This window comes from Rousettus aegyptiacus, unplaced genomic scaffold (genome assembly GCF_014176215.1).
Source record: "Rousettus aegyptiacus isolate mRouAeg1 unplaced genomic scaffold, mRouAeg1.p scaffold_m13_p_15, whole genome shotgun sequence".
NCBI classification, from domain to species: domain Eukaryota; kingdom Metazoa; phylum Chordata; class Mammalia; order Chiroptera; family Pteropodidae; genus Rousettus; species Rousettus aegyptiacus.
The window spans coordinates 25,039,321-25,066,701 of record NW_023416290.1 but is presented as its reverse complement, the minus strand read 5'-3'; the positions used below and the strand labels follow the sequence as shown (position 1 = coordinate 25,066,701).

At 36.9% G+C, this 27,381-nt stretch overlaps 1 protein-coding gene and 1 pseudogene across 1 annotated transcript in view; one reads left to right on the top strand and one right to left on the bottom strand.

Annotated features, from left to right (window-relative positions):
- Positions 1–1,547: 1,547 nt before the first annotated feature.
- Positions 1,548–27,381, top strand: part of SPIDR (scaffold protein involved in DNA repair) — a 379,872-nt gene continuing 354,038 nt past the window's right edge. The window contains 1 exon segment of the mRNA XM_036232728.1: positions 1,548–1,666. Within this exon segment, the coding sequence (XP_036088621.1) occupies positions 1,634–1,666 (33 nt within the window). The 5' untranslated portion in view covers positions 1,548–1,633.
- Positions 24,052–24,170, bottom strand: LOC118612221 (annotated as a pseudogene).

The window sequence follows — 27,381 nt, the reverse complement described above, 5'->3', positions numbered from 1 at the left end:
CACATTGGTGTGCAAATATCTTTTCAGATATGGGGTTTCAAGTCTTTGGGGTAAATACTCAGTAGAGGGATTATTAGATCATATGGTAGATCAATTCTTAGTTTTTTGAGGAACCTCCATACTGTTTTCCACAGTGGCTGTATGAATTTGCAGTCCTCTCCACACATTTTCCGCATCCTCTCCAACATTTGTTATTACTTGTCCTATTGATTATAGCTATTCTAACAGGTGAGAGACGGTATCTCATTGTGGTTTTGATTTGCATTTCCCTAATAGCTAGCGATGGTGAGGATCTTTTCTTGTATTTGTTGGTTATTTGTATGTCTTCCAGGGAGAAGTGTCTGTTCAGGTCCTCTGCCCATTTTTTTGATTGGATTATTATTATTATTGTTATTTTTTATTGTTATTGAGTTGTATGAGTTCTTTGTAAAGTTGAAAAATCACACGATACCACTTATATGTGGGATATAAACTTAAAAGCAACACATGAGCAGGAGAAACAGAGATTCATGGACATGGACTATAGGCTAGCAGTCACCAGAGGACTATAGACTAGTGGTTACTGGTGGGATGGGGGAGGAGGGGGGATGTAGATGGAGTAGAGGGGTCAAATATAGGGTTTAGGGGTAGGGTGAAGTGGGTAAAGGGGATAAAATATATGGTAGTTGAAGAAAACTGGACCTTGGGTGGTAAACACACACTAGAATATACAGATGTCAAATGATAATGTATGCCTGAAAATTATATAATCTTATTAACCAATGTTACTCCCAATAAACTTAATTAAAAATTTTTAAAAAACAAATGTATTAAATAAGCTTCAAATTGCTATTCTCTGGAACATTTTCTCAACCCATTGGGCTTTTGGCAATTGTTTTCACTTTGGCTCAAATTCACAAAACTTCTCTACATGTCTGGACATTTCTTACCTCAACACTAGACACTGCTGGTGATTTGGTGATGCTCCAAGACTGGTTTCCTTTTTGGCTAGCAATTTCGTCTCAATAAATCTTTCATAAAGACTTTCAGCAGTGGATGTTAATATTTTTAACATATTACTTAAATACTGATTATTGAATCCATAACCCACTTCAGGTTTTCATTTTATTTTTATTTAATGTCAACCAATGACTGACAAAACAGACCACATATGAGCTTTATTTGAAAAACAACACTTGGAAGCTTACACACCCCAACCACTCCGTGAGACACCAGACCACCAATTCTCCCACCAGGAGCAAGTTCCAACAGTGTGTGCTGCTCAGAGAGCGCTCTGTAGGATCCTGAGTCCCAGCAATAAAGTTGGACGAGCACCAGAGGACCCTTTCCAACTCAAAACTGGTGAACACCCTACTGCACAAGATTCCACCACAGGCAGTCATTCCTTTGTGCTCAAAAAAGCGCGTTGTGGAAGAGAAGCCCCGTCCCACGCCCGAACACCCTCCAATCGCAGCACGCGCTGGGACGCGCAGCGCTCAGAGGGCGGTGCGTCTAAAGAAGCCACGCCCAAGCGCCCGCCAATTGCAGCGCGCGCTGCCGCGCTGAGGTGGTTGGCTACGCGCAGAATTCCGGTACCTTGAGGAGGTCGCGCACGCCTGGGCAGGCCACGCGCCTGCGAGTGGTGCATTTGGAAATGCCTCGTGGCGGTAACGCTCGCGGCCGGAAGGTACGCTATGGGCTGGAAGCCCGAGAGCTCCGCGGGGCCGCGGGTCTCGCTCGATTTTCTACTTCACCCGCCTGGCCCTGTGCTGCCAGGGTCCAGCGGTGGGCGCTATGCTAGCGGGGGTCCCTGGCGAGGCCGCGGCGGGTTTTGTCAGTGAATGTGGACGGAGCTGGCCTCGCGGAGTGCCGCTCGGATGTCCGTCACCTGCCTAAGTATGCGGTTTGAGCCCTCCACTGGCCATTGGGAGTCGCGCCCACCGGGTCGGAGGTGGGGGTCAGGGAGAGGCGCTCTCTCGAGGTGTGGAGGGAAGAGCTACCTCCTTGGGAAAGGCTCGGGTTCGCAGCCTTAGGGGTGACGGGAGTGAGTGACTGGGGATACATCTGGAACAAGCGTGTGAGTTATATTTGCTCTAGCCACACACCAAGTGTTATAACACGGCGGTAGATATTGGAATGGCTCTGTTGCCGGTTTTCCCCCCAGTTATGTCACCACACTTTTCCTTTCTACCTTAAACTTCTGACTCACTCTTCCTGCCTCATTGGACGAGAAGTCTGAAGCTAAATGCTGCCAGTCTTTGATACCAGCGTCTGCCACAGTGTCTGGGCACGGAGTGTGTGTAAAAAATATTGCATGAATGTTTTTTAAAATATTTGCGCGCTTTTTTTTTCTTGAATTTTTTTTTGTCCTGCCATGTGACCTTTACCTTTGTAAAGCAATTTATGTTTCTTGTTTACAATTATGCCCGTCTCAGCATAACAGAACAAAATCAAACTGCCTTTTTTATTGACGTGTCTTCTTTTTACTAAAAAACTTACTGAAAAAATGTTCCACATATACTGACTCAGTTTCCTTATCCTACCATGTTTCTTTGATTCTGGAATATCATTGATTATCAGACACAGTCAATTTCGTATCTGATTTTACAGAGTAAAGGAACCTATGTCGAACGTACCTATTAATTGTAAGTCACACAATGATTTCAGAAATATTAAAATGTGGAAAAAAGTCAAGGAAATGTATGAAATTGTTAAATCTAATATGTTTTTTACTTGGTCACTGTAGCATTTGACATATTTGATTGTTTGTTTGTTTGTTTTGGGGGCATCTGTGAATGTTACTATACTGATTCTCTTCTTGTCTTGCAACTGCTCATTTACTTCTTTACTGTCTTCCTGCCATATTCTAACTTTTGACCTTGTGCTTTTTCTCACTTTACAAGTTTGTTCTCATCCATTGATGTTAGCTGTCATTGCTACATGGATGACTTTCAGATCTGTATTTGACCTTTCCCATGCATTCAAAGCCAGCTTATCATGAAGTCATCATTCTCTCACCTTTTAGTCCACTAGGCCCTAACAGTACCTCCTATTGGTCTTAGCCTATTGATAGTGATACTCTTGGCTAGAAATGCCAAAGGCACTTGCCTAGGCCCATATAACTGGTAGCAAGCCCCCACAGACATTTCCTTCCACTAGAACCAATGTGGCTGGGCCAGACCTGTGGCTCTCATGATTGTAGGATGCACGTTATCAAAAATCATCAGGGAACTTTGAGGATCAAGATTTATTACTCACTGGTCCTGGAGGGTACATTGCATACTCAAGGGCCACACAGCAAGGTGAAGTTGGGGTGAGAGAGAGAAATGGGTGGGGGGAGAGAGAGAGAAAGAGAAAAAGAGGGAGGGGTAGATAGGTGGTGGGGAAGGGCAGTCAAACCTGGGGTCTGCCTTTATTAGTGTCAGAGGGTGGGGTGCCTAGGGTTTCCTGGATTCTCTCTTTATTGGCTAATTTGAAGCATTAAGAGTGAGAATTAGAGCACCAGAAATGATAAATGGGGTCAGTCAAATGGTCAGTTATCCAGGGCTTTCTGAAAGAGGGGCCTTTATGGGCCTAATTCCTAATCTCTTGGTTTTGCTAATAGTTGTGGCATATGTGGCCAAATGTTTATTGAAGATGGATGTCTTCTGAAATGGGTGTCTCGGCAACCAAAAACTTAATGCCAGGTACTTACTCTAGATCCTGGCTTAGAAATCTTAGTGTTTTTGATTTGATCCTTACTTCTGCCCTCTTTATCCATCATTTTCCAGACTTTATCAGTTTTTCTTTTCAGTAGTTGTATTAGTTATCTGTTGTTGTGTAACAGATTGTCTCAAAACTGTAACAGATTGCCTCAAAACTATAGCAGCTAAAAACAAATGTTATTTTCTCATAGAATTTCTAAGGGTCAGGAATCTGGGAATGGCTCAGCTGGGTGGTTCTAATTCAGTGTCTCTCATATGACTCTGAATTTCAATCAAATTAAGGGTCACTGAGACTGGAGATTCACTTTCCAGGCTTGCCCATGTGGTTGGCAGGTGTCAGTTCCTTGCCACTTTCATAGGGCAGTTTACAGTGTGGCTAACTGGCTTTCCTAAGAGCAGGAGAGAGGGTTCAACGAAGAAAGAGGCACCAGTGTCTTTTATAACAATCTCAGAAGTGACAACATCTTTTCTGTCCTAATCTATCACATAGGTGAACCTAGTACAGTATGAGAGGGCATATAGAAGGTATGAATGCCAAGAGGTAGGAATCATAGGGAGCCATCTTAGAGGCTGGTTACCCCAATAGTTTTGACCCAGGAATTTTTCTTTTTTTCATTTCTGTCACCCTACATCAGGCCCAAAGTACTTAATGCTTGGGGTATTTGTATGGAACTAGATAGCATGCTCCTATTCCCTCCTCTGAGATAACTTTCCCTTAGGTGCCATTTTAATTATATTGTTAATTCTCTGCTTAAGCATCATTTCACTTCTTATTGACTACATAATAATTTACATTGCACTTATCCTGTGCTAAGTGCTTCGTATGTATTTATTTAATTCTTTCACCAATTCTATGAGCTAGATATTACTAATCACATCTAATGGATGAGGAAACAGGTACAGCAGAGAGGTTAAGTAATTTAACCAAAGTCACACAGCAATTAAGTGAAGAAGCCAGGATTTGTACCCAGGTAGTCAGCCCCAGACCTTGCTTTTGTTTAGGTTCTCATAGCCTGTTATTCACACCTTCCATAATGTGGCCATGCCTTGTTCCTTAACTTTACAACTTCGTTCATTCTCTATATAAACTGCTGTTTTCACGGTACTTTCTTGCCTCTTGGTATTTGCTCATGTTCTTGGTTTGGAGTAATGCCATTTCTTTCATTTCTACTTATTGGAACCCTAATCATCTGTCAAGATCTATCTCAGGTTCCCACCTTCTTTCTAATCATCCCAGTTGGAAATTAACTTTATTCTCTTTGTATAAATTAACTTTATTCTCTTTGTATTAACTTTGTATTCTTGTAACTTCATATCTTGTATTAGGTTTACTTGTATCTCTGCTTTTATTCCCTTGTAATGTAGACATTGTAATATTAGGGACTCCGTTTTCACACCATGTCCCCCATAATCCTTCGTACATATTAGATAACATAATAAATATCTGATCATGAATTAGTGAAAGGGGAAGTAGTTTAGAAGCTTTGCAGGTATTCTAGGTATGAAGAAACATGGGGAAATGCCTTGGTCAGAAGACATGGATGGGTACCAACCTTAGCTCTACAACTAATTTTGCAATTTTGGACAAGCCGTATAGATCTTTCTGGACTTTTTTTTTTTTTTTCCCCTGGACTCTTAAAAGGAAAGTTGATATGGTTATGGACTAAAGTGATAGAATTGGGAATAGTATTGAGAAAGGACTGAGTTGGTAGTTTATAAAAGGAAGATGAGATTTAGGCACCTGAAATTGATAGATAAAGAGGAGAGAATCAATGGTGACTGAAAAGTTGAACTTGTGAAGAAAGGGAAGGTTGAGAGTTAGTTGCTTCTTACTTGATGTTAAGATATACAAATATGTGAAATTTAAGCCCAAGGGAGAGATTAGAGTTGTAAATTGCTCAAAGGCTGGGAGTATTTTAGTTTATTCCCCCCTGCCTTAGCCCCCTCATTGTCCCTTCAAGTGCTATGATTCTTTTTTCTCTCTTTGCTTTGTGTTCTCCCTTTCCTTGTTAAATAGCCAAGACTGATCACATATACTCCCTTTCTTTACCAGTTACTTAATTTTGAGATTTCTGGATCCTCCTTTCATTCTCAAAGTTTCTTTTGCCTCTTCAGACTTAATTATAGCTCTTCCCCGTCTGCACACTTTTCTCACCGAAATAAAGACTATTTTGGCAAGATCATAAGAGAGAAATAAAGGAAAATTATATTTTCCTAAGGACACTTTTTCTTCTCTAATCCTTTGAGTTCTTATCACAAAAACTTATTTTATTTCTGGTACTTCTTCCATAATGTTGAGGACATGGTAAGTATTAATTAAATACAATGTGAACAGTAGCCCCCCCTTTCCATGGTTTCGCTTTTTGCAGTTTCAGTGACCTATGGTTAACTACAGTCTGAATATAGTAAATGAAAATTCCAGTAATAAAACAGTTTACAAGTTTTAAATGAGGCACCAGTTTTGAGTAATATGATGAAATCTGTGCCATCCTGCTCTGCATTGCCCAGGACGTGAATAATTCTTTTGTCTGGCATATCCATACTATATACGCTACCCACCCATTGGTCACTTAGTATCCTTCTATGTTAGCAGATCGACTGTCAAGATATTTCAGTGCTTGTGTTCAGGTAACCCTTACTTAATAATGGCCTCAAAGTGCAAGAATAGTGATGTTGGCAATTTGGATATGCCAAAGAGAGGTCATTGCATGCTTCCTTTTGTTGTGGTGTGATCAAATCCAAGACCCACGGAGCCAATTGGAATGAATTGTGAGCCTTTATTAGCCGGCCAGCGACTGACTCTCCACCATGCAGGGTTAGAAGAGATCAGCCTCGAGCTCCCAGAAGAGGCAGTTTATATAGCCACCAGCACATCCCTGAGTAGATCACCACACCCTGGTTAACAGTTGGCCATTAGCATATCCTTGATCAGATTACCACACCCTGGTTAACAGAATCAGAAGTAAATCCTTAATGCTGGCTTACTGGAAAATTGTCCACCCATAACACTTTAAGTGAAAAGATAAGTGTAGGAAAAAACATAGTTTTAGGCATCTACTGGGGCTCTTAGAATGTGTTTTCCATAGATAAGGGAGGACTACTGTATGTCAATTTGAATTGAAGAGTACACAGGCTACATTTTAAATGAAAAGTTTTTCAAGAAAGGAAAACGGTTTGTTTCTTTGCAGCTGGAGGGAAGAAGTCAATAGAGAATGTAAGGACCTTTTTACTATCCTACAATGATTGGATTACAAAAAGGATTTGGTTTTAGAGAATAGGAACTTTTTTTTTTTTTTTTCCTCTGAGACTAGGAAAGTAGAGCTCAGTAGATGTGAGGTTGGCTGATGTTTATAGTGGCTGATTTTTAACCTTGGGAAAGATACGAAGACTTGAGCTATCATGGTGACATGGAAAGGTAAAGGAAAGTGTGGATATAGAACTCGTGTGTGTGTGTGTGTGTGTGTGTGTGTGTGTGTGTGTGTGTGAGAGAGAGAGAGAGAGAGAGAGAGAGAGAGAGAGAGAGAGAAAGAAAGAGAGAGAGAGAAAGAATAGGGGTAGAAAATAAATAAGAATGTTTACCAGCATTGACCAAGGACATGTAATAAGAAAATATGAAGGGGGCCGTTCTCATTTTGGGATCTTTTTATGGTAGCCTTGTGGGTTGGTAATTGGTAAAGTGAGTTGATAGAAGGGTAGGGGTCTTAATACTTGAAAGGTAACAATAAAGGAGTTGGCCATAAAGTGCAGGATGGCAGAAGAGACATCATGATGAGAGGGAAGCCAGTGACTTTGACTAAGCAGAGTTGAGACTTAAAAGTCCCAGTGAATTCCTAGATACTCAGAGCCCATACTCAGAGCCCAATAAAACACTCAGCTGGTGGTACTTTTGTGTGGAAGGTCCACATGATAGTTATTAGACATTTTTGTTAAAGTGAGATAATGCAAAATCAGTGGTTGAAATCTTTATTTCTGGAATTAGCTATACATCGGAGCAAATCTTGACATGTTACATGCTCTCTGATTAGGGCAATAGACCTAAGGTTTCTAAGGCGCAGTTCCTTTTTCAATAAAATAGGAATGATACCTATCTTGCAGGCTTGGTATAAGGATTAAACAATAGGAGAGAACGTATAAAATGATGTGCCGAGCATCTAAGCACTCAGTGTTAATGATAATGAAAGCAGTTAATAATACAACACTATGGTAATGAAAGATTTTTATGAGGAAGAAGCTGTGGTACATCCTCTACTACTTTGCCTCTATATTTCCCTAGAATTTTTTCTTTAGGCTTGTCGAAAAAATAGGAAAAGGGCTTAGTGTTAAAGTTGTTCAGTGATTGTGAGAGATTCTGTCATAGTTAACTTGAAAGGAGTACCTTGTTCCAGTTTTAGCTCTTGGTAATCCCATTAGATGACTTACCAGTGGCTCTACCTCTCAAAATTAGACAACTTAGTATTGACATCTTAGTCTAGAGGTTGTCCTTTTCTTAAAATCTAAGGGAAAGAGAGATAACATTTATCATAGACCTTCTATGTGTAAAGTATTTCATATATATACCTCAGTTAAGGGTAAAGCATTTTTTAAATAAAAATAATATGTGCCCATAGATAAGATAAAATAAAATAATATGAACAAGTTTCTCATGAAAACCAGCAATCCATTACCCTACTTCTTTCTGCACTAAGTCTTGTCCCTGAGAAGCAATTACTTTTTAAAATTGAGGTAATTGTAGAATCACATATAGTTGCAAGGAATAATACAGAGATCTCATGTATTCTCTACCCAGTTTTCCCCAATAGTAACATTTTGCAAAGCTATAGTACAATATGACCACCAGTATATTGCTGCGAATACAATTCACTATTTTACGCAAATTTCTTCAGGTGTATTTCACTTAGTTCTATATGGTTTTATCAGGTGTAGGTTTGTGTATCCACCACCACAGTCAGGTTACCGGAATGCTTTCGTCAGCACAAGGCTCTCTTATAATCACACCCACTCCCATTAACTTCCACTCTTAACTGCTGGCAAAAACTAATTTGTTCATCATTAAAAAAAAAAAATTTGTTATTTCACTGGTAAAGAAGGCAGAGTGGGTAAATGCTGTGCTTGCCTCCTCTCACACCACATCAAAACTACAGAACAGCCATATTTGGGAGTCACCTGAAGCCTAGCTGAACAAAAGTCCTACAACTGGGGACAAGCAGAAGAGGCTACCTTGAGACTGGTAGGAGGAAAGGAGGTTCAGAATGGGCTGGTCCCACACCTTTGTGTGGTGGTTGAGAATTGGGAGGGATATCTCAGCTGTAGAGATCCCCTCAGAGGAGTTAGGAGTTCTGGACCCAAACTGGGCTCCCTAGCCCAGGTTCCATTGCTGGGAGGAGAAGTCCCCACAAGTTTTGGATGTGAAAACTAGCAGAGATTGTGTCTGAGTGAAATGGAGGGCAGCCGGAGTCACAGACATTCCTCTTAAGGGGCCTGGGCATGGACTTACTCGCTGATGAGTTGCTTGAGCTCCAGCACTGGGGCAGCAGCTTAAAAGGCACTAGGGACATATGGGGAGGAACTGCAGTTGTTTGGCTTTAGGGCAAGGGCTGGAGGGGTGGCTTTCTCTCAAAAAAAAAAGGACTGAAAGAGGGCCTTGTTTCTTGTTGAGCCCTCCCTACACTCAATGTGCAGACGCAGGTAGCCACTATCTCTGAGTCTCCATCAACCAGGCTAACCCTAGTCACCCCGACATGGTTATTCCTTGAGGCTCTGCCCCACCCAATGTGTAGGCCCACTCAAGCCGCCTCCACTGGCTTTTTCCATGCAAACAGCCTGCGTTGGCACATGCTGTGGACTTTTCTAAAACCTCTCAAAGGTTCACAAAACATAAGCAACATCTGACCTCAGTGTGCCCCATACCTCTTGCTGAGCAGCCCCAAGCCTGGCACTAGTGGCAGCCTGACACTAGCCTTAATTTGTGACTTGGACTTCTCTAGCTCCCTCTAAACCCAGTGCAGGTGGTGGCCATCTTCAGGTTGCTTGGCGGCTTGTGCCAGGTGTCCTTGGGCAGGGCACAGCCTCTGGTAAAACTTGACCTGTGGTGGGGCCCCTCCCAGGAGGTCCTGGCTTGCATTCCCAGTGTCTGGTTTCGGTGTAAGCTGAAACACCACACTGAGCTACATTCGAGACCAACACAACTAAAGAGTAGACTGGGCTGGCACCAGAGCCCTGCTAAAGCGAATCCTGCTCTGTAGGGTCAGTCTATGCACAACAGTTCCTCCACTGTAGTCATCAGGCAGTCCAAACAATCAGCCTGAGGGCTAGTCCCTCCTATTGAAGTGCACACAGCAACCAAAGCTCAACAGGAGGGCACACAATCCATACAAGACACACATCTGGCTCACGTGACCAGAGAGACTGCTCCACTGGGCCCCAGAGGACACTTACTACTAAGGCCACTCTATTTATGACTGGTGTTGCAAGAAGTGACACCCGACAGAGGAAATTGGATGCTCAGACAACTTTGTTAGAGGAAGGAGAATTTAATGCCAGCAGAGAGCATGGGGCTTTCAACAGACACAAAGCATGATCTCCCCTTGGTTAGATTTCTTACAGTTTATATACCCTTGCAGTGTCTATGCAAGTGGTGTGTGATCCTTTGTCTGAGTTTTCACATATCTCTCCTTAGAGTGGCAGGGGGGAGGGGAGCTTCGGGTGGTGGGGGTGCTGCAGGAGAGGAATTTCCAGACCACTGGTCTTACAGGTCATTTGTCTTGAGACCTTGGTGTTACCAGCACTGTTATAGGATTCTCTTACAGAGAGATGGGACATTGAGGCTGTAAGTAGGAAGCAACACTTACTAATGCCAGAACCTGCTCAGTGGATTCCTATCCAAAGGCTGAGCCCCGATTGTAAAATAACTAGCAATTTTATACAGTCTTGTTATTCCTATACAGCTATAGAGATAAAAAAAGACATTAGTTGGTTGGCAAGCCATGAATCAACAGATGTGAGCTGGAGAGTCCTTGAAGGGGGGAGAGGGCAGTTTTAACTGGCTCTGTTGGTCATTTTTGCAGGCCTTTTTCTTTGCAGTTTTTCAGATGCCTCCTCTCCTCTCTGCAACACATAGCAGCCTTACCTAATACATAGAAACAAACACAGGAGGCAGCCAAAATGGGGAGACAAACATGTCCCAAATGAAAGAATTAGTGCTAAGCTTCAGAAAAAGAACTCAGCAAAATGGAGACAATACAGAATTCAAAGCACTGGTTGCTCAGTGAACTTAGGGGAAGAGCAGATGAAGTTAGTGAGAGCTTTAAGAGATCTAGAACATAAAAATGGAGATAGAAAACATCAAAAAGAACCAGTTAAAATAAATGAAATGAGAATACCTTAGGAGGAACCGACAGATTAGATGAAGCAGAGGATCAAATCAGTGATTTGGAAGTTAAGGTAGCAGAACACATACAATGAGAACAGCAACAAGAAAAAAAATAAAAAAATGAGGATCATTTAAGAGATCTTTGGGACAACATCAAGTGTATCAACATTTGCATCGTAGGGGTACCAGAAGGCAAAGAGCGAAAGCAAGGAATTGAAAACCTATTTCAAGAAGTAATGACAGAAAAATTCCATAACCTGGCAAAGGAAATAGACATACAACCCTAGGAAGTGCGGAGTCCCAAACAAGATGAACCCAAAGAGGCCAACACCAGGACACATCATAATTAAATGCCAAAGGTTAAAGACAGAGAATATTAAATGCAGCAAGAGAAAAGCAGTTACCTACAAGGGAGCTCCCTTGTGACGTTCAGCTGATTTCTCAACAGAAACTTTGTAGTATAGAAGGGATTGGAATGAAAGATTCAAACTGATGAAAAGCAGAGACCTAAAACCAATATTACTCTACCTGGCAAAGCTATCATTTAGAATTGAAGGACAGATAAAGAGCTTCCCAGAGACAAGAAAAAGCTAAAGGAGTACATCGCCACCAAGCCATTATTATAGGAAATGTTGGTGGGAATTCTTTAAGCAGGAAAAAAAAAAAAAACAAAACTATACACACACACACACACACACACACACACACACATATAGATGAATAATAAAAAGATAACTACATATTTATTTGCAATTACTTTGAATGTAAATGGATTAAATGCTTCAATCAAAAGACAATGGCTGAGTGGACAATAAAGCAAGACCCTTACATATGCTGCCTACTGGAGACTCAGTTCAGATGGAAAGACAGACTGAAAGTAAAGGGATGGACAAAGATGTTTCATGAAAATGGAAACAAAAAGCTGGGATAGCAATACTTATATCAGACAAAATAGACTTTAAAACAAATGCTGTCACAAGAGTCAGAGGAGGACCCAGTAATCCTACTTCTGGGTATTTATCCCAAAACACCAAAACCCAAAACTATTTTGAAGGGACATGAGACTCCATATGTTTATGTGGCATTTTTTTACAGTAGTCAAGATATGGAGGCTACTTTAATGTCTATAATGGATGAATGGGAAAAGAAGAGGTGGATATATATATATATATATATATATATATATACACATATACATATATATACACACACACACATACATACATACACACAATGGAATATTGTTCAGCTATAAAAAAGAATGAAATCTTGCCATCTGCAGCAACATAGATGGAGTTATAGGGTATTGTGGTGTATGGAGTAAAACAGAGAAAGACAAATGCCATATAGTTTCACTTATGTGCAGAATCTAAAAAACAGCAAAAATAAAAAAGTAAAACAAACCAATAGATACAGGAAACATTCTGATGGCTGCCAGATGGGAGGAGGGTTGGGGATGGGTGGAAAAGGGGAAGAGATTAAAAAGTACATATTGGTAGTTAGAAAATAATTATGGGAATGTATAGTGTAAGGAATATAGTCAATAATGTAATAACTGGTATCAAATGTGTACTAGATTTATTAGGGTGGTCACTTTGTAAGTTATATAAATGTCTAAACACTATGTTGTACACCTGAAACATATAATTGTATGCCAACTGAAATTAAAAAATAAAAAATATTTAAAAAATTGTCATTTCAAAAATGTTATAGAGATGGAATCATAGTTTAGAACCTTTTTTTTTTTTTACTAGTATTTGGCAGCCAGAATTTATTTTATTCTTAATTAGGTCTTTTTTTACATGTTAATCACACTTCTTGCTCTCCTCTTTTTGTTCCCAATATAATTTTGTGTAGCTGATCTGATGTCTCTTTGTCAAGCAAGAGGATAATCTCAGCATTTTAGAATTTATAAGTTTGTTTTTGAGAAGGAAAGAATGTCTCCGAGGTAGCTGTGATTAGGTGCAGGCACCTAGAAGTCTGATGTCAAAAATATTAGGGGCATTAAAATCACTAGGGGCTCAGCCACACAACTTATAAAAATATCATTTTCCCCATTCCCCATCCCCCTCCCCTTTGACAACTGTCAGTTCTCTGTATCTATGGGCCTGTTTCTGTTTTGTTTTCCTTATTCGTTTTGTTTTTAGATTCCACAAATGAGTGAAATCATACAGTTTTTATCTCTTTTTCTGACTTCATTTCACCTGGCATAATACCCTTTCAATCCATCCATGTTATCACAAATTTCACAAGATTTCATTCTTTTTTTATGGCTAACATTTCATTGTGTATATTTATCACAACTTCTTTATACATTTATCTATCAGTGTGAACCAGGGTTACTTTCTTATTGGCTCTTGCACGTACTGCAGTGAACAGAGGTGTGCATATACTTTTTGAATTGATGTTTTTGTTTTCTTCAGATAAATACCCAGAAGTGGAATTGCTAGATCACATGGTGGCTCTATTTATAAATTTTTGAAGACGCTTTATACTGTTTTCAGTAGTATGTAGTATATAGTATACGAATTTACAATTTCACTGACAGTGCCCAAGGGTTCTTTTTTCTCAACATCCTTGCTAACCCTTGTTATTTGTTCATTTATTGATGACAGCCATTCTGACAAGTGTTAGGTGATATCTCATTGTGGTTTTAATTTGTATTTCTCTGATGATTAGTGATGCCGAGCATCTTTTCATATGTCTATTGGTGATCTCTATGTCCTCTCTGTAGAAATGTCTGTCTATTCAGTTCCTCTGCCTATTTTTTAATTGAGTTGTTTGGGTTTTTTTGGTGTTGAATTATATTAGTTCTTTATAAATTTTGGATATTAACCTCTTATCAGATGTATCATTGGTGAATATCTTCAGTAGATTGTTTTTTGGTTTTGTTGATGGCTTTTTTTTTTTTTTACTGCCCCAAAACTTTTTAGTTTGACGTAGTCCCATTTGTTTATTCTTTTTGTAGTCTTAAGCCAAGGAGACATATCCAAAAAGATATTGCAAAGAGTGACATCAGAGTTTATTGCCTGTGTTTTCTTCTAGGCATTTTATAGTTTCAGGTCTTAAAATTAAATTTTCAATCCATTTTGAGTTTATTTTTGTACATGGTATAAAAGTGGCCCAGTATTATTTCATTTGCATGTATGTGTCCAATTTTCCCAACACCACTTATTGAACCAACTATCTTAACCTCATTCTATATTTTTGTCTTCTTTCTCATAGATTTATTGACCATTTAAGTGAGGATTTATTTCTTGGCTCTCTTTTATTTCATTGATATATGTATTTATCTTTATGTCAATACATACTGTTTCAATTATTATAGCTTTTTATTGTAGTTTGAAATCAGAGCACATGATACCTCTGACTTTACTCTTTCAAGATTTCTTTGGCTATTTCATGCCTTTTGTAGTGCCATATAAATTTTAGGATTTTTCGTTTTAGTTCCGAGAAGAATGTCATTGGTATTTTAATAGGGCTTGCCTTGAATCTGTGTATTGCGATAGGTAGTAAAGACATTTAAAAACTATTAATCCTTCCAATCCATGGATATAGTCTTTCATTTGTTTCTGTCTTCTTCCTTTTATTTCTTCAATGTCACATCATTTTCAGAGGACAAGTTTTACACCCTAGGTTAAATTTACTTTGGTATTTCTTTTTGATGCACTTGTAAATGGGATTGTTTTCTTAATTTCTCCTTATGATTATTTGTTAGCGGAGTATAGAAACACAACAAATTTTTGTATATTGTTTCTGTGTCCTGTAACTTCACTGAATTTATTTATTAGTTCTAATAGTTTTTTAGTGTAGTTTTAGGGTTTTGTATATGTAGTAGTATGTTATTTGAAAGTAATAACAGTTATTCTTCTTTTCCAATTTGAGTGCCTTTTATTTCTTTTTCTTATCTGATTGCTGTACTAGGACTTCCAATACTGTATTGAATCGAAGTGGCTCTAAGAACACTTGTTTCTGATCTTAGACAAAAAGCTTTCTGCTTTTTACCATTGAGTATGATATTAGCTGTGAGTTTGTCATATGTAGCCTTTATTGTTTTGAGATATGTTCCTTTAAACCCACTTAGTTGAGAGTTTTTATTGTAAAAGAATGTTGAATTTTGTCAAATGCTTTTTCTGCAACTTCTGAGATGATCATATGGTTTTTATCCTTTATTTAGTTAATGTGATATATCACATTGATTCATTTATGGGTATTGAAGTATCCTTGCATCCCTGGGAAAAATCCCACTTGGTCTTGGTGTATAATCTTTTTAATGTATTGTTGAATCTGGGCTGCTAATACTTTGTTGAGAATTTTGTCATATACGTTTGTTGAAGGTATTGGCCTTAATTTCCTGTTTTGTAATTTTTTGTTTGGATATCAGGTAAATGCTGGCTTCATAGAATGAGTTTGTAAGCATTCTTTCCTTTGGAATAGTTTAAGAAGGCCTGATATTCCTCTCTGAATGTTTGATAGAGCTCACCTGTGAAGCTGTCTGGTCCTGGACTTGGTTGGGAGTTTTTCTTTAATTTCATTGCTAGTAATCAGTCTGTTTAGATTTTCTAGTTCTTCCTGGTTCAGTTTTGGAAGGTTATATACTTCTAGAAATTTATCCTCTTCTTTTACAATGTTGAATTTTTGGCATAATTGTAGCATTTTGTAATGATTGTTTACATTATTGTGGTGTTGGTTGTAATTTCTTTCATTTATGAATTCATTTATTGGGACTCTTTTTTTCCTGATGAGTTTGGCTAAAGGTTTGCTGATTTGTTGTTGTTGTTTTTTTTTAAAGAACAAGCTCTTAGTTTTATCAATCTTTTTTTTTTTTTTAATTTCTATTTTGTTTATTTTTACTCTGATAGTAACTGTTTCCTTCTGTTTCCTTTGGGTTTTTGTTTGTTGTCTTTTCTAGTTCTTCTAGTTGTAGAGTTATATTGTTCATTTGAGATTTTTATTATTTCTTGCAGTAGGCCTGTATAACCATGAACTTCCCTTTGGAACAGCTTTTGCTGCATCCCATAAATTTTGAAAAGTAGTGTTTTCATTTTCATTTTTCTCAAGATAGTTTTTGATTACCTCTTTGATTTCCTCTTTGATCCATTGGTTGTTTATTAGCATGTTGTTCAGTAGCGTATTGTTTAGTCTCCACCTAGTTGTGTTTTATCCAGTTTTCTTCATGTAGTGGATTTCTAGTTTCATGTCACTGTGGTGAGAAAAGATATTTGATATAATGTTGACATAAAATGTGCAAACATGTAAAGAATTTTTATAAGATTTTATTTGAGCCAAACTGACAACAGTTGCTGAGAAGCAAGAGTTCAAGTGCCTCTGAGAATGACCGTTGTATAGTTTCTTTTTTGCATTTGAAATTAAGGAGGTAACATAAGGAAGAATACATGAAAGTAGTAGAAAGCAAAGGTAGAGATTGGATAAATTAAAAAGTTATGTGCTCTCTTGAGAGGTCCCAAAAGGAGGTAATAGGTATGTTAACCTAGATGCACAGAAGCAATGGACAGGGATTGCTTAAGGGCAAAGATAAACTTTCTACTAAAAAAGTTATATGTCTGGGCATGAATACCCACCATGACCTTCGTGGTTTGGAATTTATGGTCAGATCACCCTATGATGATACTGTCTGTAGAACTCCATTTTTGTCCATAATTTCAGTCTTCTTGAATTTGTGGAGGCTTATTTTGTGGCCTAACATATGATCTATCCTGGAGAATGTTTCATATGCACTTGAAAAAGTATCTCTGCTCTACAATTTTGGGATGAAATGTTTTGTCTATTAAAATAATCTGGTTTATGTATTTATTTAATCAATAATCACTATTTTATTTTAATTATTTTATTCACTTGATGTAATTTACATAACTTCCAATTTTACATATTTGACCCCTTTTACCCCGTCTACCTCCCCCCTCTTTCTCAGCCTCTGATGATCACTAGTCTATTGTCCATGTCTATGAGTCTCTGCTTGTTTGTCCTATTTGTTTGTTGTAAAGAATCTGGTTTAATGTGACACTTAAAACCATTATTTCCTTCTTAATTTTCTTTCTGGATGAACTATCCATTGATGTGAGAAAGTCATTGAAATCCCCTACTGTTGTATTACAGTGAATTTTTTCTTTTACATTCGTTAATAATTGCTTTATATATTTAGGTGCTCCTATGTTGGTGCATAGATTTTTATGATTGTTATATCCTCTTGGATTGACCCCTTTATCATTATTAATGTCCTTTTTTAAATCTCTTTTTGCATTTTTTGTTTTACAGTCTATTTTATCTGAATACTGCTCCCACAGCTTGCTTTTCATTTTTATTTGCATGGAATATGTTTTTTCATTCCTTCACTTTGAGTCTCCATGTGTCTTTTTCTGTGAAATGAGTTCTTGTAAGCAGCATATATAGATGGGTCATGCTTTTTTTTTTTTTTTTTTTATCCATTCACCCACCTTGTGTTTTCATTTGAGCATTTAATCCATTTGCATTTCAAATAATTATTGGTAAGTACGTACTCATTGCCATTTTGTTAACTGTCTTTGGTTGGTTTTATAGTTCTCTCTGTTCTCTTGATCTTTTCCTTTGTGATTTGCTGGTTTTCTTTAGTGTTATGTTTGAGTTCATTTCTCTTTATTCTTTGTGTATATTTTGTAGGTTTTTAGTTTGTGATACTGTGAGGTTTATGGAGATCATTGTATGTTTATAGCAGTCTTTAAAGCTGATAGGCATTTAAGGTAAAATAAAAGTACATTTCTATTCTCTCATCCACGCTTTATGGCATTGATTTCATTTTAGATACTTTTGTGTTGTGTATCTACTATCCATTTATTGTCATTTGTGTTGAGTTTGAAACTTTTTTCTTTTGACCTTCATAGTGGCTTTTTAAATTTTTGCTGTATTTATTAAATATTTGGCTTAACCTGTAAGATTTTCACTTTTCTTATATTTTCTTAGTTTTGATTATTGCCTTTCCTTTTCCATTTAAAGAAGACCTTTTAATATTTTTCATAAAGTTGGTTTAATGGAGAGGAAGGTTTTTACTTTTTGGGAAACTATCTTTTCTTTAATCGTGAATGATAACTTGCTAGGTAAACCTTTCTACATTGTAGGTTCCTTTTTTTTTTTCCAGCTTTTGAAGATGTCCTGCCATTACCTTCTGGTCTGTAAAGTTGCTGCTGAGAAATTAGCTGATAGCCGTATAGGGTTTCCTTTATATGTAACACATTGATTTCTTTTTGCTTCTTTCAAAATTGCCTCTTTATTTTTAACTTTTGCCATTCTAACTATAGCATGTCTTGGTGTGGCTGTCTTTTGGTTCATCTTGTTTGGAATTGTTTGTGCTTCCTGCACCTGGATGTTTGCTTCTTTTACCAGCTTAGGAAATCTTTCAGCTATTATTTCTTTAAAGTTTCTGTTCCATCTCCTTTGGGGATGCCTGTTATGTGAACGTTTGAGCAGTTCATGTCATCCCTTAGGTCCCTTAAGTTAGCCTTGTTTTTTTTTTTTAAGTCCCTTGTTTTTGCTGTTCCGATTGGTTGATTTCCAATAGCCTATCTTTCAGATTTCTGATTCATTCTCCTGTCTTAGGTAAAATGCTGTTGATCCCTTCTAATGTATTTTTCATTTTAGTTATTGTATTCTTCAGGTCAGCTTGGTTTTTCATTATATTTTCTAACTTTATTGAGGTTTTCCCTAAGTTCCTCTATTCTGTTCAAGTTTGGTAAGCATCCTTATGACCATTTCTTTGCGTTTTCAAGCAAATTACTTATCTTCATTTTCTTAGAGTTTCTTTTTTGGGAGGAGGTAGAGGATTCTTGTTCCTTCACCTGAGAGGTATTCGTCTTTCCATTTTGTTTGACTTTTCTATATTTGTTTATATGAATTAGACAAGTAATGTCTTTCCTAGTTTTGAAAAAGTGGCCTTACATAAAAGCAGATTCCATGTAGGCTGTGTGTGTCATGTGATTTTGGCAGGCTGGTAGGGACCGAGTCGGTGCCTACAGTGTCCCAGACTCTGGCTTTCTGAGTTGGAGCAGTTCTAGGTGGGGAACTGAAGTAATGCTTTGTTAATCCTGCTTGCTCCCTGTGTTCAGGCCAAAATGCCCTTCGGTGATGTTGTCTAGGATCTGACTGCAGTGACATAACAGGTATGCCTGAGCACCTGACCACCCTATGGCGGTGGAAGGAAACATATATAATGATGCTAACCTGCACCTCTGGCCTCAGAGAATTCTCACAGTCCCTGGAGAGTTCTCCTAAGCTCCCCAGCTTTCTGTGTACAGCCTCTCATTTGTTCTACAGAAAATGGTCTTGTATAGAAATGTCCTTTGTGTAGGCGTTGTGCACTGCATTTTGGCAAGCTGGTTGGAGCTAGGTGGATGCTTATGGATGGGAGCAGCTCTGGCAGGGAGGCTATGTGCCTATGTTACGTTCTTTTGTTCCTTTTCTCTGGAGCCAGAAGGCTCTGACCAGTATAGCTGGAAACTTGCAGGTAGGCCAAAGCACCAGAATAGAGCTCCTGCTTGCCCTATCAAAGTGGAGAGGGATGTAAACAATGGTGCTAACCAGCACCTTTGGTTGAGAGGGTTCCCACAGCTCTTGGAGAGTTCCTATGGTTTCCCAGCCTTCTCTATTTGGTCTCTTCCTACTGTTCAGAAGCTGTCCATTCAACCCTCAGTTGTCTGTCAGGAGTAATCGCTCTCTATACATGTATATATTTGAATTTGCTTGTGGGATAAGGTGACTTTGGTGTCCTCCTGCTGTTGCCACATAAGACCTTTCTTTAAAAAGTTCATCTTTTTGGTTGGCCATTGGTAGTATATATAAATACAACTGATTTTTGTTAGTATCCTTTTTTTGTTTCAACTTTACTAAACTCATTAGTTTTAATATTTTTTTGGTGGATTCCTTAGGGTTTTCTATATCAGATTGTATCATTTCTGAATAGAGATGGTTTAATTCTTCCTTTCCAATCTCTGTATGTTTTGTTTCTTTACCTTGCGTAATTGCCATGGCTAGAATGTCTAGAGCAAGCATCCTTTTCTTGATCCTTACGGAGGAAAACATTTCACTGTTACGATATGATGTTAGCTGTGTGTTCTTTGTGGATATTCTTCATCAGATTGAGGTAGTACCCTTCTATGGCTGATGTGTTGAGAACTATTATCACGGAAAGGTTAACTTTTTTCAATTGTTTTGTCTGCATTTATTGAGATCTGTTATTTTAATCTTTTTTTTTTTTAATATTATGGTATATTACCCTGATTCAATTTGGAATGTTACATCAGTCTTTTATCTCTGGGGGAAAAATCCGTGTTGATTATCTTGTACGACACTTTGTATATGTTGCTGGAATCAATGTGCTAGTATTTTGTTGAGGATTTTTGCGTGTGTATTCGTAAACAATATTGGTTGGTTGGAATCAGTGTGCTAGTATTTTGTTGAGGATTTTTGTGTGTATATTCATAAACAATACTGGTTGGTTGTTTTTTGTGCTGTTTTTGGTTTTGTTTTTAGGGTGTTTGGTTTCATAGTATGAATTAGGAAGTCCCTCTTTTATTTGTTTATTTATTTATTTTTTGGAAGAGTTTGTGAAGGATTGGAATTAATGCTTTTTAAAATGTTCGATGTAAGTCACCAGTGTAGCTGAAGAGAAATTTTCCACTCTAATGGCTAACTGTATATTCAGCTTTTTGTTCTGCTTCTGTAAATATGCTGGCCGCATAGACCAAAGGGCAAGGTGACCTTGAAATTAACAAAGACTCATTCTCCTTTTTGCTTGTCCTGTCTAGATAATAGACAAGTATTGCCTGAGTTCCTGACTGAAAATCTCCCACTTTGTAACTCTTTGTAACTGCGTGAGGACAAATTAACCAATCAGCTCATGCCAGCTGGCCAGATGTAACTACATGATAAGCCCTATAAAAACAAAATTGCATCTGAGCTCAGGGCCCAGATCTTCAGAGCGCTGTCCCCTTTGGGATTGCTGGCTTAATAAACCTGAGTTCTCTAATTCTCCAAGTGGTTCTTGGTTTCTTGCCAGTCTGATTTTTCTGCAACATTTCTGCAATGTAGCTATTTTGGCCTTGATTTTATCATATATTTTTTAAGTTACTGATTCAGTCTGTTTTTTATGTGTATTCAGTTTTTTATTTCGACTTGAGTCAATTTTGCTAGTTTGTGTCTCTAGGAATTTGTTCATTTTATTTTAGTTATCTAATTTTTGAGAAAACAGTTCTTTCTTTCCTGATATTTGCAATTTGAATCTCTTCTCTTTTTTGCTTGGTCAGTCTAGCTAAAAATTTGTCAATTCCGTTATCTTTTCAAGGAACCAACTTTTGGTTACTTTTGTAGTCTTTATTGTTTTGTTCTCTTTCATTTATTTCTGCTTAATTGGTCTCACTTCCTTTCTTCTGGTGGTTTTGGGTTTAGTTCTTATTTTTCTAGTTTTCTGAGGTACAAGGTTAGGTAATGAATTTGAGGCCTTTTAAAAAAATCGACTTTATTGGGGTGACATTGGTTAATAAAATTGTATAGTTTTCAGGTATACATTTCAATAATATGTCATAGTGTGTATTGCATTGTGTGTTCACCACCCAGTTAAATTTCTTTCTGGGTATTTACATCTATGTATTTCTTTGTAAGCATTGCTTTAGCTACATCTGTAAGTTTTGGTATGTTTTGTTTTTATTCTCAAAATATCTTTTAATTTTTTCTCGTGATTTCTTCTTTGATCCATTGTTACTTAGGAACACATTGTTTAATTTTCACATTTTTGTGATTTTTCCAGTTTTATTTGTTAATTTTTTAATATTGTTAAATGAATATTACTAATATGATCTTATAAATTAATCAAAGTTTGTTTTATGGCCTAACATATAGTCTGTCCAGGAGAATATTTCATGTTTATGTGAGAAGAATTGTATATTCTGCTTTCGTTCAAGGAGATCTTCATGATTTCTTATGGGAAGTCAGCTGTTAATCTTATTGAAGATTTTTTACATAAGTTATTTTTCTCTTGCTGCTATCATGATTTCTCTTTGCTTTTTGACCAGTTGACATGATGTGTCTAGGGTAGATATTTTTGACGTTGTGCTAGTTGGAGTTCTTTGAGCTTCTAGGGTGTAAAATTAGTATTTCATCAAATTTAGGGTGTTTTGGGGCTTTATTTCTTCAATATTCTTTCTGCTACTTTCTCTCCTTTTCTGGGATTCTTATTATGTGTGTATTTGTATACTTGATGGTATCCCACAGGTCTCTGAGGTTCTGTTCATTTTTCCTTATTCCATTTTTATTTCTGTTTTTCAGTTTGGATAATCTTGATTTTATACTATACTAAAGTTTCTTCTGCCAGCCTCATCTCTGCTATTGAGCCCCTCTAGTGAATGTTAATTTCTATCTGATTCTAGTTTTTTTTAAAAAAATAATTGTTACATCTATTTATATTTGGTGAGGTATTTTTATAAATTTTTTTATGTTTTTTAGACGTAATTTTCTTATTTTTTCCTCCTTTGAGCATATTTGTAATAGTTGGTTTAAAGTCTTTGCCTAGTAAACCCAATTTCTGGGCTTCCTCAGGTATATTTTCTCTTGACAGCTTTTTCCCTGTCATACTTTGCTGTTTCTTCACGTGTATTATGTATGTGTATACATGTATATATATTTGTTATAAATTAGACATTTCGAATAATGCAACAACTTTGGACATTAAATCCCCTGCTCCCCCAATTTCATTTTGTTATCATTGCTATTTTAATGATTTTCTCTGACTAATTTTTAAAATTCATATTCCCTATTGTGTGTAGCTGCTAGAGACTACATGGTTATTTTAGTTGTCTGTGAGTTATTGGACAGAGATTCCTTAAATGCCTTGAGCCAATGTCTTTCATCCTTTACGGAGGGACTCTGTTCACTGGGGCATGCCTTTTGTATTCCGGCAGTGTATAACCAACTTAACCTTCACCTCTTGTGCAGGGCCTCAAGGTTATCCAGAGTTGAGAGAATGGGGGCATCTCAGATTTTTCCTTGGCATGCATGCTACCCTGTACATGCGGGTAGCATTCTAGATTCCCCAAGAACGTGTCATATCTTTTCAGTGGTGCCTATGTACATCTCATTCTCCAGATCTACCTTTTTAAGTATTTTCGGGCAGTCTCAGTTCATTAAACCGTGATTGCTGCTTCAGGCAGCTGTAATGTTAGTAAATTGCTGCTGATTATTTTAGACAAATACCTGAAGGATAGGATGAGTGAGCTCTGAGTCAGGGTAAATTATGATAAGTCCTACGAATAGGGTTTTTTTTCAGGAGCTGCTGGGCAGGTCAAATAGTGATAGTACTCTGAGGATGAGGCTTTTGGAGGAACTCTAAACCTAGTTTGCTCTCTCCTGTGACTGATGGGCTGCCGGTTTACACAGCTACCCTGGTTACAGGGCTGCTGTTCTTTAAACTTACCATGGAGTTAAGGGACAGGAAACTAGGGCAAGTTAAAACACCACAAAGTTCACTTTTTTAAAACTGAGATTCAGTTCTTTTTCTTGAGTAAATGCTATTCAATTTATTATAAGCCTATGGTTATTTTCCAGAGTTCTGAAAAATAAGGTTTTGACTATTTTTGGCCACTGTTCTCATTTCTTTTATGGAAGAATGAGTTATTAGAGGTTCTTACCTTATTCTGAAAGTTTGCTCATCAGTTTTTTTATTTTAGCCACTCTGATAGGTGTGCGATGATAACTCACTGTAGTTTTAAGTTATTTCCCTGATGGCTAATGATGTTGAACATGTTTTTATTTGCTTACTATCTATCTATCTTGGTGAAGCATCTCTTCATTTTTTTCCCCCATTTTTAAATTGGATTTTTTGGGAGCTTACTATTAATTTTGAGTTTTTAAAAAACATCTCAGATAACAATATTTTATTCATTTCCAAACACTTTCTCTCATAGCAAAAGTTTTAATTTTTATGGTGTCTATTTTATAGTTTGTGCTCTTTTTTTTTAATGCCTACAGAACCCGGTCCTCCGAGGTGGTCTCTCGTCCAAGTACTAACCAGGCCTGACCCTGCTTAGCTTCCGAGATCAGATGGGATTGGGCATGTTCAGGATGGCATGGCCATAGACCATATAGATTGTGCTTTTGCTTTTAAATATTAGAACTCTTTGCCTAGCTCTAGAACTCATCTTTGTGTCTATCTCTTGGCCAAATTCACTCTCTATTATTGCGGCTACAGGCATACCTTGTTTTATTGCACTCTGCTTGATTGTGCTTCACAGATGTTGCATTTTTTACAAATTGAAGGGAAGACCTGAACCATCCAAAAGGTTACGACTTGCTTTATTATGATACTTTATTGCAGTGGGTCGGAACTCAACCTACAGCATCTTTGAGGTACGCTTGTATATAGTAAGCCTTAACATTGGATAGAGTGACTTCCCACTTTATTTTTTCTTTGTTAAGACAGTTTTAGCTCTACTAGGGCCTGTGCCTTTCCCTATAACTTTAAAAATCAGCTTCTCTCTGTTTAAAAAATCTTTGCTGGAATTTTATAGAAAATGAATGAAAGCTGTAGATCAGTTTGGGGCAGATAGATATCTTTAGTATGTCAGTTGTTCAGTCTGTGAACACTGGTATGTCTCTCCATTTCTTAGGCCATCTTTGTGTTCTTTCATCAGCATTTTGAAATTTTTAGTATACAGATGTACTCATTTTGGTAGAGTTTTACCTAAGTATTTCATTTCCTTTAGCGTGATTGTATTGTGTTTTTAATTTCAGTTTCTACCTGTTAATTGTCAGGTTTTTGAGATGGATTGGTTTTTTCATTGATGTTCTATCCCAAGGCCTTACTGAACTCACTAGTACTCGGCATTTTTTTGTAGATTTCTTGGAATTTTCTACATAGACTATCATGTTTCTGTAGTTTTCTTTTTTCTTTTTTAATCTGTATGTTCTCAAATTCACGATCTCCTCCCTACCCCCTACCTCTCTGCCTTATTGCTGTGTTAGAACTTCCGATACCATGTGGGATAATAACTACGAGAGCAGATGTTTTTTATCTGTTACTAATCCTAAGGTAAAGTATTTGTTCTTTCCTGTGTGCGTATGATGTTAGCTGTAGGTTTTTTGGTAGATACTCTTAAGTTGAGGAAGTTTACCGCTATGGAGTTTGCTGACAGTTTTATCATTGATGGGATTGGATTTTGTTATGTGACTTTCTGTACCAATCGATATAATTTTTCTTTTTAGTCTTGATAATGGCAGATCACATTGGTTGATTTTTTTTTTTTTTGAATGTTGAATTGGCCTTGCTCACCTTGAATAAACTCCACTTGGTCTTGTTATGTAATTTCTTATAGACATTATTAGATAACTGTTGCTGATGCTTTATTGAAGTTTTTTGTATTTAAGTTTGTGAGAGATAGTTGATCTGTAGTTTTCTTTTTTGAAACTGTCTTTGTCTGACTTTAGTGTTAGGGTAGTACTAGTTTAAAATCAGTATAGAAATATTCTTTCTTCCTCTGTTTTCTGGAAGATACTGTATACAATTGATGATAATGCTTTGTTAAAAGTTCATTAGAAATCTATAATGAAATTATTTGGGCTTACAGGTTTGTTTTCAGGGAACTTAGGTTATCTATTATCTCATTTGTTTTGGAAGTTTGTAGTTTTCGATGACGTGGTTGATTTCCTCTAAGTTGTTGAATTTTTGAGTGAAATATTTATAGTTTTATAAAATATTTTTTAATGGCTATAGGGTTTATAGTTCTGTCTCACCTATTTAAAATTCATATTGGTCATTTGTATCTTCTATTTCTGTTTTTGTCCCTCTTTCTAGAAGTTTATCAATTTAGTTATCTTTTTGAAGAACCAGCTCTTGGTTTCATTGATTTTTTTTTAAATGTTTTTTCTGTTTTCAATTGAGTTAATTTCTATTCCTTATTATTCTTATACTTTTGCTTTTCTTTTTTTTCTCCTAGTTTCTCGAGGTTGGAATTTAAATTAACTGAGACTTTTCATTTCTAATGTATTTAGTGCTATGAATTTCCCTCAGTTCTCCTTTAGCTGCATCCATATAGTTTGATGTTTTATTTTCCATTTTAGTTGGTTTTGTGTATTTAAAAAATTTCCTTTAAGACTTTCTCTTTGATCCATGCATCAGTTAAGCTTGTTGTTTAATATCCATGTATTTGGCATTTGCCTGTTGTCTTTCTGTTATTTATTTTTAATTTGATCTTTATGATCAAGCAACACATACTTGATTTCAATCTGTTGTATTTGCTTAGGTTCTTTTTATCACTGAATATGTGTTATTTGAGTGAATATTATTTTGTGTTTGGAAAATATATTTATTTTGTTTTTGGGTGGGTTTCTCTATGTGTCAGATATTATCTGGGTTTTTTGTGTGTGTTCAGATCTTGTATAACTGAGCTTATTTTCTATCAAGTAGTCCTGTCGGTTGCTGAGGAAGTGGGGTGCAGTGTTGAAGTCCCTACCTATAATAGTGCTTATATCTATCTATTCTTTCAGCTCTGTGAGTTTTCTTTTTAAATGTATTTTGAAGTTCTTTTGCTTGGTTTTTATATAATTAGTTTGTTATGTCTTCCTGATGTATTGATCCTTTTCTCATTATGTGTAATGTTCCTCTTTGTTTCTAGAAATTTTCTTTGGACCTGAAGTCTACTTTATCAGATATTGAAATAACCACTCCTGATTTATTTGTCAAGGAATGCCTGGTGTATCTATTTCCATTTATGTTTGACCTCTTTATAGTATTGAACTTAAAATGAGTTTCTTCTGAATAGCATATAGTTGGGTAATATTTTATTATTTACTCTGCCAGTCTCTGTCTTTCGATGGATGTATTTAGCTCATTTAAATGTAAGGTAATTATTGATCTACGAGTGCTCAAGTTTGCTATATTGTTATTGTTTCTTTCCTTCGTTTCATTTTTATTGCCTTTCTGGGGGTTACTGGAATAATTTTAGGGTTCCATCTTGATTAATTTATAGTTTTTTGAGTTTATTTTTATATAGCTTTCTCACTGGTTTTTCTAGATACTACAGTATGCATATGTAATTTATCACAGACTACATATGCAGCATTTTACCACTTCAAGTGAAGTATAGAAAATTCACTTTTCACTTAGATACCTTTGTTTTTCTGACTTTTAAATATCATTGTCTTGAGTGTTAGTGTTATAATTTTTGTTTAAATCATTATATGTGATTTATACAATTCACAAGGAAAAGGATTGTCGTTTATATTTATGCCCTTTTATATTTCTTTTATATTTCTGTTTTTTCTTTTCTTCCTCTTTCCTCCCTGCTGCCATAA